The sequence below is a fragment of the Rhamphochromis sp. 'chilingali' genome (genome assembly GCF_963969265.1).
Source record: "Rhamphochromis sp. 'chilingali' genome assembly, chromosome: 11".
In the NCBI taxonomy this organism is placed as follows: Eukaryota; Metazoa; Chordata; class Actinopteri; order Cichliformes; family Cichlidae; genus Rhamphochromis; species Rhamphochromis sp. 'chilingali'.
In genome coordinates this window covers 33,524,699-33,537,835 of record NC_137938.1, presented here as the reverse complement: position 1 = coordinate 33,537,835, position 13,137 = coordinate 33,524,699, and the positions used below count along the sequence as shown (strand labels likewise).

The window sequence follows — 13,137 nt, the reverse complement described above, 5'->3', positions numbered from 1 at the left end:
GCTGAGTGGAGATTTAAGTCCTTGTTTGGGAAGAGACACCAAAGGGACACGACCCCATTGTACGAGAAAAACACAAACCCACAAACTCAGGAGAAAAACAAGTGGGACGGAAAAAGAAGGGAATATGTTTCTGCTTTGCTGCTCTGTTTAAGTTTACCTGTATTTCACTCAGAATCATTATAATCAAAGAAACAAACTAGTTATGGTTGAATTATAGATATGATTTCGATGTTGGCTCGGCATACTTCTTAACTCATCTGGGCTGCACACTCTTATTAGACTTTTGAGATAGAAAAGGTTTGTGTTGACGATTGATTACAAGCAAATCATTCCCAATCGAGAGAAGAATGTCAAGCAAAAAAAAAAAAAAAAAAAACGTGCTGGGTATATGATTGGGTGGGGACAAGAGCAGAACGACCCCTGTACTGACCGGAGCAAGCATCAGCAAGATCAGACATTAACAGTGATTAAGTCCGACACAGCATGAGAGGGAGGAGCAGGGGTGGAGATGGGTTGTGAATCAGTGTGCAGCTTAAATGCCCTGAGTGAGATTTGCCAGTAGGATGCGTGCAAGTGCATCAGCTAAGCCTGCACTGTCAGCCTGTTCTGGGGTCAGCTCATCTGCCAAGACTATGTTCAATTTATAGAGAACATTTTGTTACTTCTTTATAATATGGGGGGGTTTGATTGGATTATGTGAACGAATGAAATTGCCAACATGATTTTAGCTTAAAATATTTCCTCTGAGCAGTCTGACATGGGACTTTGAGTGAATCACCTGCCAAAAAGATGTGTAAACAATCAGAGACCACAGAGCCAGGATGTTAGCATGTTTGTTGACATGCTCAGAATAAAATGTGACATTGTCACCTTTTTCCTGACGTTTGGATCAAGTGGTTTATCTGAGGATATTACAAAACTGGAACTATGATTTTGGTTTTCTATGATTTCTGGTTATGATACTACCATGGTACAACCAAAATTATTACAACTTTTTGCAAGGAACTTGTAATATTCTTGTTTTTCAAATGGATGTCTTGAAGACGGAGACCAATTTTCTGCCACCATTTGCAATTGGTGGCTGCTGTCAGGCACCAGCTTTGAAGACAGCAACTGATTGCAAGATAGGATGGAGTCAGTCTTCTATTAGTCTGTTTGTGATTGAAGGGGGTCAACTTGACAATTACATGCAATATTTTGTGACAATACAGCAATTAATAGTGATAAAGAAAATTGTAATTGCCATCTGTTTCAAATCTGTTGCTGTAAAATACACAGAAATTCACATTAACTGAATCATACGAAGTCCAGGCTCTGTAAACAGTGATGTTGTCTCTGCAGTTTTACCACAAACTGTTTGGCAATCTTGCTTTTATATCGAAATATAACTAGAATGCAGCAACTTGAGTTGGTTGCATTCTCAACTGCAATGAGATGCACTGCACTGATCACTGCAGACTGACTCTGATTGAGTGCAGCGTGTTAAATCTGTCTGCATGAATAAATTAGTCGGTAACTATTTGCAAACATTTGTCAATCCCACCATGTATCCACAGGTTGAGGGCGTTGCATACTCAAACTCTAGTGTGACTGAGCTATTAGCGCCTCACATGAGTATACAGGGAAACCACATTTTTTCAGAGACTGAACTAATATCCATACGCCTTCGACCTCTAGCCTTTGATCCTGTCGCTCCCCATCACATTCCTTCCAAAAGTCAGTACATCACTGGTTGTTCCTGCATATGAACTGGGACTAGAATGAGTGTTTATTGATGGATACTGTAATATGTTATATGTACTTTGCAACAGTGAGGACATAATAGTTAATAATTTCACTGCAAAAACTGAGAATGCACACAAGAAAATGTACCAATTTTTTAAAAAAGGTCTTCATTTTTTTATCTCACTTTCTAATCTTTTCATAGCAGCACGTACCACTTTGATATACCAGGTCAAGGCAGATAATCAGAAAGATAACAGTCCTACGCAACATAAATCTATCACTGATCTGCTTACTCAGGACCATGCAAAAAGTACTCTGGTGGTTGAATGACAAAGCACTGCATCTAAAATATGCTGCGAGCCATTTCAATAGGGTGGAATAAAGCAGTGGGAATCCTCTTATCTTACTCTAAATAAAGTTTTTTGGATGAAGTGTAATCTCTAATCCTGCCGTGCCTCCTATATCAGTAATAGCCAAGCCAGTTCTTAGTGTAAGCTCTGCCATTTAGATTAAACAAACTCTGGCATCTCTTTGGCATCTTTCTCCACTGGATGGATTGGCAATTTCTAAAAGCACAGCAGTCTGGAGCGGAGAGTAGTAGGGTAATATCTCTAAAGCCACAAAACAGATCAATGTGGGTCAAACGTGACACATTTTGCTGCAAATGCTTTGAAAAAAAAAAAATCAGGTACAATGTCATGGAGTGCTGTTGCTGAGCTCTGTGTCATTTCAATGACAGTAAAGTGCCGATCATTTGAGCCCGAGCTGTGTTCAGTCTTTTTCCACTGAGACTAAACGTAACTTTGAAAAATAGCTTCCATCCTCTTTCAGGCATAAAGATGCTGAGGCCACATGGCTGTTGTTGTTTCCACAAGCTGCTGAGTGCTCATTTTCTGATGGTTGCAGGGCGAGATGCACAACAGACACAATTACCCTCCATTTTCACTCTCACCCAACTGAAAAGGAAAACAAAAACAGGGGCATACTGAATTAAAATAAACCCCACTGGCACACTCTGTAATGAAAAATGAAATTCCCAAGGAAATTATCTTAATTTATATGCGTGGCCTAAATTTGTTGCCTGTTGCTAAGGAATTTTAACACTGGCTGGCCAATTATGGACCAGATCCTTGTCTGCCGTCAGGTGCTATGCTAATTAGGGTCATTGAGGGTCACGTTGTAATGCACTCGCTAAAATGAGGTGGGAGTCTCCAAGGGATATTCTCATTTGGGATGATGCCAGTCACTTTCCTGCTGCTATCACAGCTACAGCTATTTACTCAGACATTTGTTTGTTTCCGGCTTAATGAAAAGAAAACTAGTAGATATCATACAGGTACACAGGTATTAGCACATAGCTATTTGAGGCAAAGGATTTCCATGGCAGTACAGACACAACAGGCTCTAATTTAGATGTTGGAAAGGTTGTGGGGTTGATGCTGAGGTGATTTGAGGACATGAATCAATCAAGTATGCCAGTAAAACAGAATAAGAAGTTTAAAATGGGAAAATGTAGCCAAATCCATTGCACATGAATATAAATATAACCTTCCTAAGATGTCAGATGTGTTGCTTTAACAGACGATAAGGCTAGAGGGGAACTGTCTGCTTTTTTAGTGCAAACAGCCTGAAGAAGATCACTGTTCTTTTGTTTCCATTTATCTCAAGGGGTTCCCCTTAAACTAATCTTGTCTTGTCTTTGGTTACCACTATCAGTTTGGCTAAAGGATTTTTTTTTTGTTCTCCATGTAACGCCCTTGACATGCTGTAGTGAACTTGAGAACCTGTCACACCCGCTCTCCCTCAATTTCCTGGATGGCCTCTTCAGTGGGTCCACCATAATAGCAGGTGATTGTGGGAGAGCCAGTAACAACCCTGAGCGAGGATGACATCCTTCACTGCTGGCGGCTCTGTAAAAGGAGGAATGTATTCAGCTAACAATGGCCTGTCAGCAATAGTTGCCCTGCACCTGTGTCCTGAACAGTGACATGGGCGAGATGTGTTGACACACTGCAGCACGTCACAGAGCAGAAAACCAGAATAATCCCTATTGGATGATACCTTGTAGGACTAAACCTGCATTGGTTCTGGAAACTGACAGGTCATTAGAGAAGCAGGTCCAACAAATGTACAGGCCGATAGATGCTAGCATTCTCAAGAAAGGTACCTTGTATCAAGTAACTAAAGTAAAAAGCGAAATTAATATCCATGTATTAAAAGGCACTTTGTGTAAGAGAAATAAAAAAGAACAACTTGACTTTAGAAAAGATAATCGATAATCTGTCTGTGTTTCTTTCTACAAATTCCTCCTAGACCATCAGGGAATGAGCAACCAAACTTGGCACACAGGTACATCTTAGGCCCCTGAAGGTTCTTACCTGACATTACAACATCATGTTGCCTAGCAAACAGCTCGCAAGTAGCTAGTGCCCAAGAGATTTATGCACATTTTATATGTATAACACCTTATAAAAGGCATCATAGCATTTCTTTTTAACCACATTTAACATTTACTTTAGATCCACAAAATACTGAATTGTATATGATGCAATCACACCTAACAATGGGCTAAAACGGCCTAGTGTTAGCAATTTGTAGCACCCACAATACCTCATAAAAGTACTGTGTCATTTTAATTTCACAATAACATCTTATTTATATTTGCAAAAGCTGAATTATACATGTCTAGCAACCACTTAGAAATGTGCTATATTATCAGTTTTTAGTAATGAACATTTACAACACCCACTTTGTTTTTAACTTTGTTAAATGTCATTAAATCTACTAGTTCCCCCCCCTGCACAAACAATGCATCAAGATGGACATGTAGTTGTTTTATTATGTACGAAGAGTTCAAAGGTGTTACCAGGTCACTGGTCAATAGATGGGGATGCAGACCTATCCCCCCCCCCCCCCCCCCCCACTTTGAAGGGAAATTGTAAATGAGTGAAGGGGAAAGCAAAGAGATGACAGTTGTGTTAACTGGCGTGGTTGATATAAAAATACTGGATCTGGCCAGTGGTGTCCACCCAGCCTCCAAGTAGACACCCCTATGGTATCAATATCAAAATCCTTGTCTTTCAAGCATCTGTTTTATGAGGGTGGTTAGTTAACAGCTCAGGAAACTTTTTAACTGTTGATGCTCTTTGAGGAGCATGTAGAGTAACAGGTGCCAAATCAGTATCCTGAAGAAGACCTACTGCTGCGCTTTTATGTGTATAAACTTTGTCCAGGCATAAGGTCTCAAAAGAAGCGATCTGTTGCTTAAAATGCAAATTTGAACAAGATTTTTCATTTTCTGATTGACTGTATTCACAAACACAAATGGCAAACAACATATAAGAGCAGCTAGTTGAGAGCTTGTGCATGTCTCAGTTGAGTTAACAGGCCTGTGACTGAGAGGCACATGCTGTGAAGTGTGACTTAACTTGATGAGGTAAGACGGCAGGTAATTGCGGATTGGCTTGATCAGGATCCAGAGGTGACGTAATCTGGATTCCGGGAAAGATTACGAGCGGCCAATCAGGAAAGGTAGAAGGTTGATCAAGAGTGATAAGATCAGGCTGTCAGATCAGACTGATAAATGAATTAACACCTGCTGGTGTACATTTTAAAGGTAAGCTTCACTTCTTTTTTTGTGCTTTTTATGAAACCGAAGCATTAAAAGCACTAACAAGTCATGATTATCTTGTTACAATGTGATGTCCTTCTGCTAAACTTTGGGTCCTACTGTAGCATTCGTATGGACATTACATTATGAGATGTACCACACCAAACCACTAAGGGCAAAGATACTCTGACCATGGCTACCTCTCCAAACAGGACAATGCACCCTGCTACAGCTAACACCACTTAGGAATACATAAAGATCCCAAAAGCATTGACTCCAAACATTCCAGATCCTAATCAAACTGAGCATCCATGGGACTCATAGACCTCTATATAAACGACTGCTGTAGCTACAGTGTCAGCACCAGTGTTGGTCAAGTTACTTGAAAAAAGTAATCAGTAACTAATTACTGATTACTTCCCCCCAAAAGTAATCCCGTTACTTTACTGATTACTTATCTTCAAAAGTAATTAGTTACTTAGTTACTTAGTTACTTTTTAAAAAATGATTTACAACCTGAATAGGTAATAAAGCAATAGATCTTTCAGCCCAATTCTATTTTTTCTGCATAATCCATCATATAAAATGTAATCAAATGAAAAAGTCTCTTTTTGAAACTAGTTTTATTAGTTTTAATCTTTTAACTTTACGCATGAAGCAAACATTAAATTATATGCAACATTCTCTGACTGGAAGAAATTTGATTAAACCTATTTTCTGCACATTCCAGCACAGAAAATGAAATAGTTTTTTGTGTTTACAGTCACTCTTTCAAATAAATGCATGTAAATCACAGCAGAAAATAAATAAAATCAAAGACTCAGCGGTCCTGTTGCTCTATTTTCACCTGTATAGCAGGAGTGGGGCAGGCGGAGGTTTGCCCTGGTGCACATGTGTCGTAGTGGTCAGTGGAAGGATCTGGGAGTTTCACATTCCCGTGGCAGCGTACTGTCGGTGCTTGCTCAGAAGTTTAGGGGTTTTTTTCGTTGTAAAAAGAAGTTTTCTTCCCACGCAGTGAACAGCGGACACTAATGTTTTTGTCACTTTTTACAGATTCAAACTCAAAGTAAGGTCAGTACTTCCACGCTTTAAACGCTGCACGGTCATACTCTCTGCCGCACTTGTTATATTATCCATTGTTGATCTGCACACAGCTGTTGCCACGAACATCACACTCGCTTACGTCATTGTCATGAGAGACTCTCGCAAAAAAAAAAAAAATCACGGTTTTAGTAACGCAGTAAAGCGGCGTGCTTACGGGAGAGTAACAGTCATCTAATTACCTTTTCTGCAATAGTAATACCTTACTTTACTCGTTACTTGAAAAAAGTAATTGGATTACAGTAGCACGTTACTTGTAACTGGTCAGCACCCATTGGTGTGTGAATTCCCACCTTTCCTCATCTTACACTTTGCTTTATCATCTTTTTTGCCATAATTTACAAAATGGGGATCATGTTGTACTGAGGTTTATTTTCCTGTTGACGTCCATACAAGTGGATTTCTTTTGCGACCGCTTTTGCAAACACTTTTGTCGACCAACTGCTTCTCTGATGGCGGCATCCAGCCATGCCACAAAACTGCTCAGGAACAGCTCAAGAAACATGACAATGAGCCACAAAAGCATTATCCCATCTTTCAAACAGCTCAATTCAATTGAGCATCTGTGGGATACGCCAGAGGCGGTGAAAGAGGCGAAGCAGCGCTACGGGAGGAAACTAGAGTCACAACTCCAACAGAGTGACTCTAGGAGCCTGTGGCGGGGACTAAGGACAATAACGGACTATAAAACACCAACAACCGGTATGACGAACGCGGCCGTGACTTTGGCAGACGAGCTGAACACTTTCTATGCTCGCTTCGAGGCTGCAGCTAAGGTCTCCAACAATGCTAGTGTTAGCGGCGCTAACGGCTGCAGACAGGAAGATACTGCCAGCACCGGAAACGTGCCCGTCATCTCCGAGCATGAAGTAAGGAGAGCCTTCAAGAGAGTAAACACCAGGAAAGCAGCAGGACCAGACGGCATCCCAGGTCGTATCCTAAGAGACTGCGCATACCAGCTAGCTCCTGTGTTCACTGAGATATTCAACATCTCTTTATCTCAGTCGGTGATCCCCACATGCTTCAAAGAGTCCATCATTGTTCCTGTCCCGAAGAAACCCCACCCTGCTTCTCTCAATGACTATCGCCCTGTAGCCCTCACCTCAGTAGTGATGAAGTGCTTTGAACGCCTGGTCAGAGACTTCATCATTTCTTCACTACCAGACACACTGGACCCACTACAGTTCGCTTACCGTCCAAATCGTTCCACAGACGATGCCATCTCTCATCTCCTCCACACATCACTCACTCACTTGGACACTAGAAGGGGGAATTATGTTAAAATGCTCTTCATAGACTACAGCTCTGCATTTAATACCATAATTCCCTCCACACTCACCACCAAGCTGGAGCATCTGGGACTCAGCTCATCTATGTGTCAGTGGATCTCCAACTTCCTAACTGGCAGACCACAGGCAGTAAGGATGGGCGGACATGTCTCAGCCTCCACCACTCTCAGCACTGGAGCCCCCCAGGGGTGTGTTCTGAGCCCCCTGCTGTACTCTCTGTACACATATGACTGCGTGGCCACTACCAGCTCCACCACCATCATCAAGTTTGCTGACGACACCGTCGTGGTGGGCCTGATCTCTGATAACAACGAGACGGCCTACGTGAAGGAGATTAGGAATCTGGAGAACTGGTGCCAGAGGAACAACCTCCTTCTAAACGTCAGTAAGACAAAGGAGCTGATAGTGGACTTCAGCACTAAGCAGGAGAGGAACTACCAGACCCCCGTCATCAACGAGTGCCCAGTGGAGAGAGTGGACAGCTTCAAATACCTCGGAGTTCACATCACGCAGGACCTGTCATGGTCCTGTCACATCAACACCGTGGTGAAAAAGGCCCGACAGCGTCTCTACCACCTCAGACGCTTGAGAGACTTCCAACTGCCCTCCAAGGTGCTCAGGAACTTTTACTCGTGCACCATAGAGAGCATCCTGGTGGGAAACATCTTAACCTGGTTCGGGAACAGCACCATGCAGGACAGACGAGCTCTACAGAGGGTTGTGCGATCAGCTGAGCGCACCATCCGCTCCGAGCTCCCTGACCTGCACTCAATCTACAGCAGGCGGTGCTGGACCAAGGCCAGGAAGATCGTGAAGGACCTCAGCCATCCCAACAACAGACTGTTCTCTCTGTTGAGGTCAGGAAAGCGATTCCGCTCCCTGAAGACCAACACAGAGAGACTGAGGAGGAGCTTCTTCCCGCAGGCGATACGGTCTCTCAATCACACCACCACACAGTACTGACCCACACATACAGTTCTTACACACACACTGGACTTTCTGGACATTGTTTTTTTGCACAACACTGGTCACTATATTCTTCATTTCCAGTTAATACTTGTACAGCTGCTGTTATTGTGTATATATTTATTTATATTTAGATTTCTTCATACATTCTTATATAGTTCTATATTGTGTATTGTGTATTTTGTTGTACAGTTATTTTATTTTCAACTTTAATTTATATATTTTATCTTATTCTTCCCAGTTAAATTTACCCTTCATTCTAATTTGTGTTGTACAGTTATTTCATTTTTAACCTTAATTTATATTTTATTCCTTCCTAGTTAAATTTACCCTTTTTAATTTTTCATATTTATTTCCTATCTTATTCATAGCCTTTTCCTTTTTTGTTTTCTTTAGGTCACGAGCAGTTGTCCAAGCATTTCACTACATATCGTACTGTGTATGACTGTGTACGTGACAAATAAAATTTGAATTTGAATTTGAATTTGAATTTGAATAATCCCAATCCCTGGGGGCCCCACATCAAAACCTACAAGATCCAAAAATTCACCATGCCAAGCGCCACAGGACACCCCAGATGTCCCATATCCATACACTGATGCATCAGAGCTGTTTGCCGGGTTGAGACAGATCACACAATATTAGGCAGGTGGTTTTAATGTTGTGGATAATTGATGCATTTAAGGATCCACTGGAACATTAACATGCATCAGTATCAAACCTCAAAGCCCTGTTTAAGGAGCACTTACAGTGAGGCAGATGCTCAAGATATCGAAATACTACAGTACATAATACTCCACCACCTGTAATTGCCTTGTCCTCAGGCAAACATGGGAGGTCTTGACAGTACAAACCTGGCAACCTTGTTGCTTCAACAACTGAGTATAATGAAGCACACACACTGTAACTGAATCGGGAAGATGCACCTGCTGCGGTGCGTGTTTGTGGAGGCAAGGATGGGTTGGGGGGGTTTATAATAGATAGATTGACATCCTGGTGTTGCCTCGTGACAATAAGTTTCTCTGAGATTTCATCATATTTCATTGTTTTATTGTTTGGGCTGTGGCTCTTAAAAAAGCAATGCAAAATATGGTCTGAGTGCTAGACAGGGAAACAAAGTGATAAAGATGCAGAGGAAGAAGTGTAGAAGGAGTGCACAGTTGTGAGAAAGTGACAGGGAGAAAATGGCGTGAAAACAGGATCTGAGACGAAGGCAAACTCCCAGCAAACACTCAGAGGCCCCAGAAAATCTGTGGTATGCCATTATCACCATCACCATCATCACTACCATCATCCTCATGGTGGCTATAATCATTTTCTTTTTTCCTTCAGCTATCCTAACGCCACCTGCAGAAATATCACTTTCAATTGCTGGAGGATCCTGTTGTCTCCATCTGCTTCATTTGAATAGTATTCTCCATGAAAAAAGAAAAAAAAAATCACCAATGAACTGTCTCACCTTCCAAAAGAGATACATCATATTTCCACAGAAGGCAATAAAAGCAATGCAGGCCCAATTCCCCACAGTTTTGAAGACAGGGGCTGTATTTCAGCTAGACTCATCAATATGCAAAACATCAGAGCATTGCTTGCCACAAGAATATTCCCTCCACTGCACACTCTGCAAGTGTGCACAAACATCATCGTATTTTGCGTTTCTTTTCTTAAAAAAATAAATAAATAACGGGAAAAACAACTTCCATTGGAAAGAAAAAGTATGCAAATCTTGCACAAACATAATCACATTTTGATGAAAAGCACCAGGATCCAAAGCGGTAAATTGCCCTATGTGATTTTAATACTCTGCAGGCAATTGTCAAACCAAAGAGACTCAGAAGAAAGAACACTCCAGGGCTGAAATCAATGCACTACCTTTTATTTGGGAAGAAGTGAACAAACTCCCAACACTGGATTACATTTCAAAGCGCAGAGCCTAGAGCTTTCCAGTTGAGGAGCTTGTATAGTGTGGGAGAAAGGTGCTGTAGCGTGGGAGAGAGGCATAATCATTATGACCTACAGTAGGGTAGATGTAGGTTAAGTTAGTCCCTCTCTCTGCCTGCAGTGCTCACTCTGCCTTTCTCTTTCTCAAGTCTCTTCCCTGGGCTGTCTTTCCTGGGTTGTTAAATCCCTGCTCCTTTAATCTCCTTACTCAGCTACATCCTCTTTAAAGATGCAGAACCACGGGAGAGACGTGGGATACGTCAACTGGGGACTGGTGCTGAGCAAGGCGGGGCAGGACATGCAGAGTGGCGCCGTTTGAGTTTGAGAGAGATGACAAAGTTGTACCGGCATTGAGAAAATAAAAACTTTTCCAAACGTTGAATGAGAAGAGCACACCTTAAATCTCCTGAGCATCAAACTGGGAAATGAAGCGATCGTTATTTAATTTGTGCCTTAAAGGACGTCCTAGATGTTTTTAAAAATGACTGCAAAGGTTAATTTTTGCATCTGTTAGTAGTTATCGGTGTTAATCTGAACCTAGTGCACGATATGTACTCTAAAACCTTAGAGTAGTGCTCAGCATCAAGTATGGGGATCTAATTCACCACAGCACTCAATATTTAGATGTGTCTCTGATAGACATTTCAGTGCAGCTAGATTCAGTGTAGAGAACAAGCACGTGTAAAGATAAGAACTACTGTACCCACTCAATCTACAATCTTCTACACGCGTGAGCCTCAAAAACACACAACACCCTCATATTCAGAGCTGATTTTGTATCAGCAGCATCAAACCCGTTGCCAACCGCAATAGTGATGCAGTGCCTATCAATCATCTGCATGCTGTAAAACACAACAGCAACATTTCAATAACAGTGCATCACCTGAGACTCAGGGAGATGAAACTAATCTATTGAAAAATGGATCATAGTTGTCCTGCGTGCCACATGCAATTCAGTACGAAGAAGCGAGATTCTACTGTAGATTTCTGGGTCATTTTTCAAGTGTATGCATCTTTGAAGTTCAGCGGCGTAAACCTCAACGAAAAAAAAAAATTGAGACAGCCAAAGTGTGTCATCTGGAAGCCTTTTAGATCTCTGAAACCCAATAAGTCATGAGAACATTTCTGCACTAGATCTAAGAAGCTTTTATTTCCACCGATGCATGCATAGATTTAAAACGTGCCATAAAACGGTTATCACCCTGTTCATGCCACATTATCCACATATAATGAGATAGAAAACATTTACGATAAGATCTGACTGATTGTGCTGTTGGCGCAGCTACGGTATGTGACCTCCCACACTCAGAAGCAACACACTAATACATCAGCAGCTATCATAAACACTCCATATGTAAAGCAAAGGATCACATTTAATCTCTAATTAGTGGTTTAGCAGTACCTGTTTCCCAGAAGTAGACAGACTTCCCATCATCTGTCTGCGTGTGAGCCTCCCAGAAACCACACAACAGCAGCAATGCCACCAAATGGTACCAGCTCTCCTCTGTCCTTTTTTGGATGGCCCCTCCTGTACCCCTCCACCCCAGCCCCATGGTCCTCCACAGGATAAAAGTAAATCCACTCAGCTCGGAAGGCAGCAATGATGGAAAACAACAAAAAACTCGCTAGTCCAATAGGCAGAGTGAAGTGTGCTTCAGTTTGAGAGAAGGTGTGTGAGTAAGTGTGCGGGAGTGCAAGAGCGGGAAAAATAATGATGATCTTGTGCACAGTGTTCCTGCAGGAGTTGAGGGTCCAGTACTTGGTGTTGTGAAGGACAGGAGTGTAGTTTTGTTCCCAACTTGGCAGGATGGTCCCAGAGGGAGGCTGTCAGTGACGGGGACTGAGCTGCAGATGGATGGTACAGTCGTCCTCCTCCATCGTATCCGCTTCCTCTGCTGCCGCTGCTGCCTCTGTCCTCTGGCTGTGGAGCAGTGACAGTGGGCGAGTGTCTGCAGTGTTGTACGCCTCCCTCCCTCTCACTTGCTCTCGCTCACTCTCTCTCTTCCACTCCTATTCGCTCACTCATTTGCTCTTCTCCCTCCGCCACCCTGCGCTCGCTCTCTCCTTTTCTACTTCTGGCTTTTTCCTATTTTTCTCCCCTGCCCTCATCTTTTCTCATCTCGCTGCATTACTTTCCCTTTATTTTTACATTCTGCATCTCTAACAAGCTCATTCCTTGTTTTCTCTGCCTCAGTTTCTCCTTTTTCTCCCCTTATTTTCTTTCTCCTGCCTAGGGCACAAGGACAAATACTCCCTCCTCCACCTCCTCTTCCACGTGCAGTGCTGCAAGGCGACTGGAAACCAGCAGGGCTCACACTGGTCCGAGGAGCTCCCATAAGCAGTCCTCCCGGGATCAGAGAGACAAGCTGGGTTTAATGCAGAGCAAGAGTAAGTGGAAGGGGGGGGGGGGGGGGGGGGGGGGGGGGGAGCAAGGAGGAGCAAAACACTAAAGGAGAGTGGAAGCGAGCGCGTGAAAGATGAGGGCGAGGTGATAACTGTGGCCGT

The 13,137-nt window shown here is 42.5% G+C and overlaps 1 protein-coding gene across 1 annotated transcript in view; it reads right to left on the bottom strand.

Moving 5' to 3' along the window:
• Positions 1-12,185, bottom strand: part of thsd7ab (thrombospondin, type I, domain containing 7Ab) — a gene marked incomplete at its 5' end in the record, with an annotated part of 205,505 nt that extends 193,320 nt beyond the window's left edge. Inside the window, one exon of the mRNA XM_080895569.1 lies at positions 12,035-12,185. Coding sequence (XP_080751695.1) covers positions 12,035-12,185 — 151 coding nt within the window. The remainder of the gene's footprint in view (positions 1-12,034) is intronic.
• Positions 12,186-13,137: the final 952 nt, after the last annotated feature.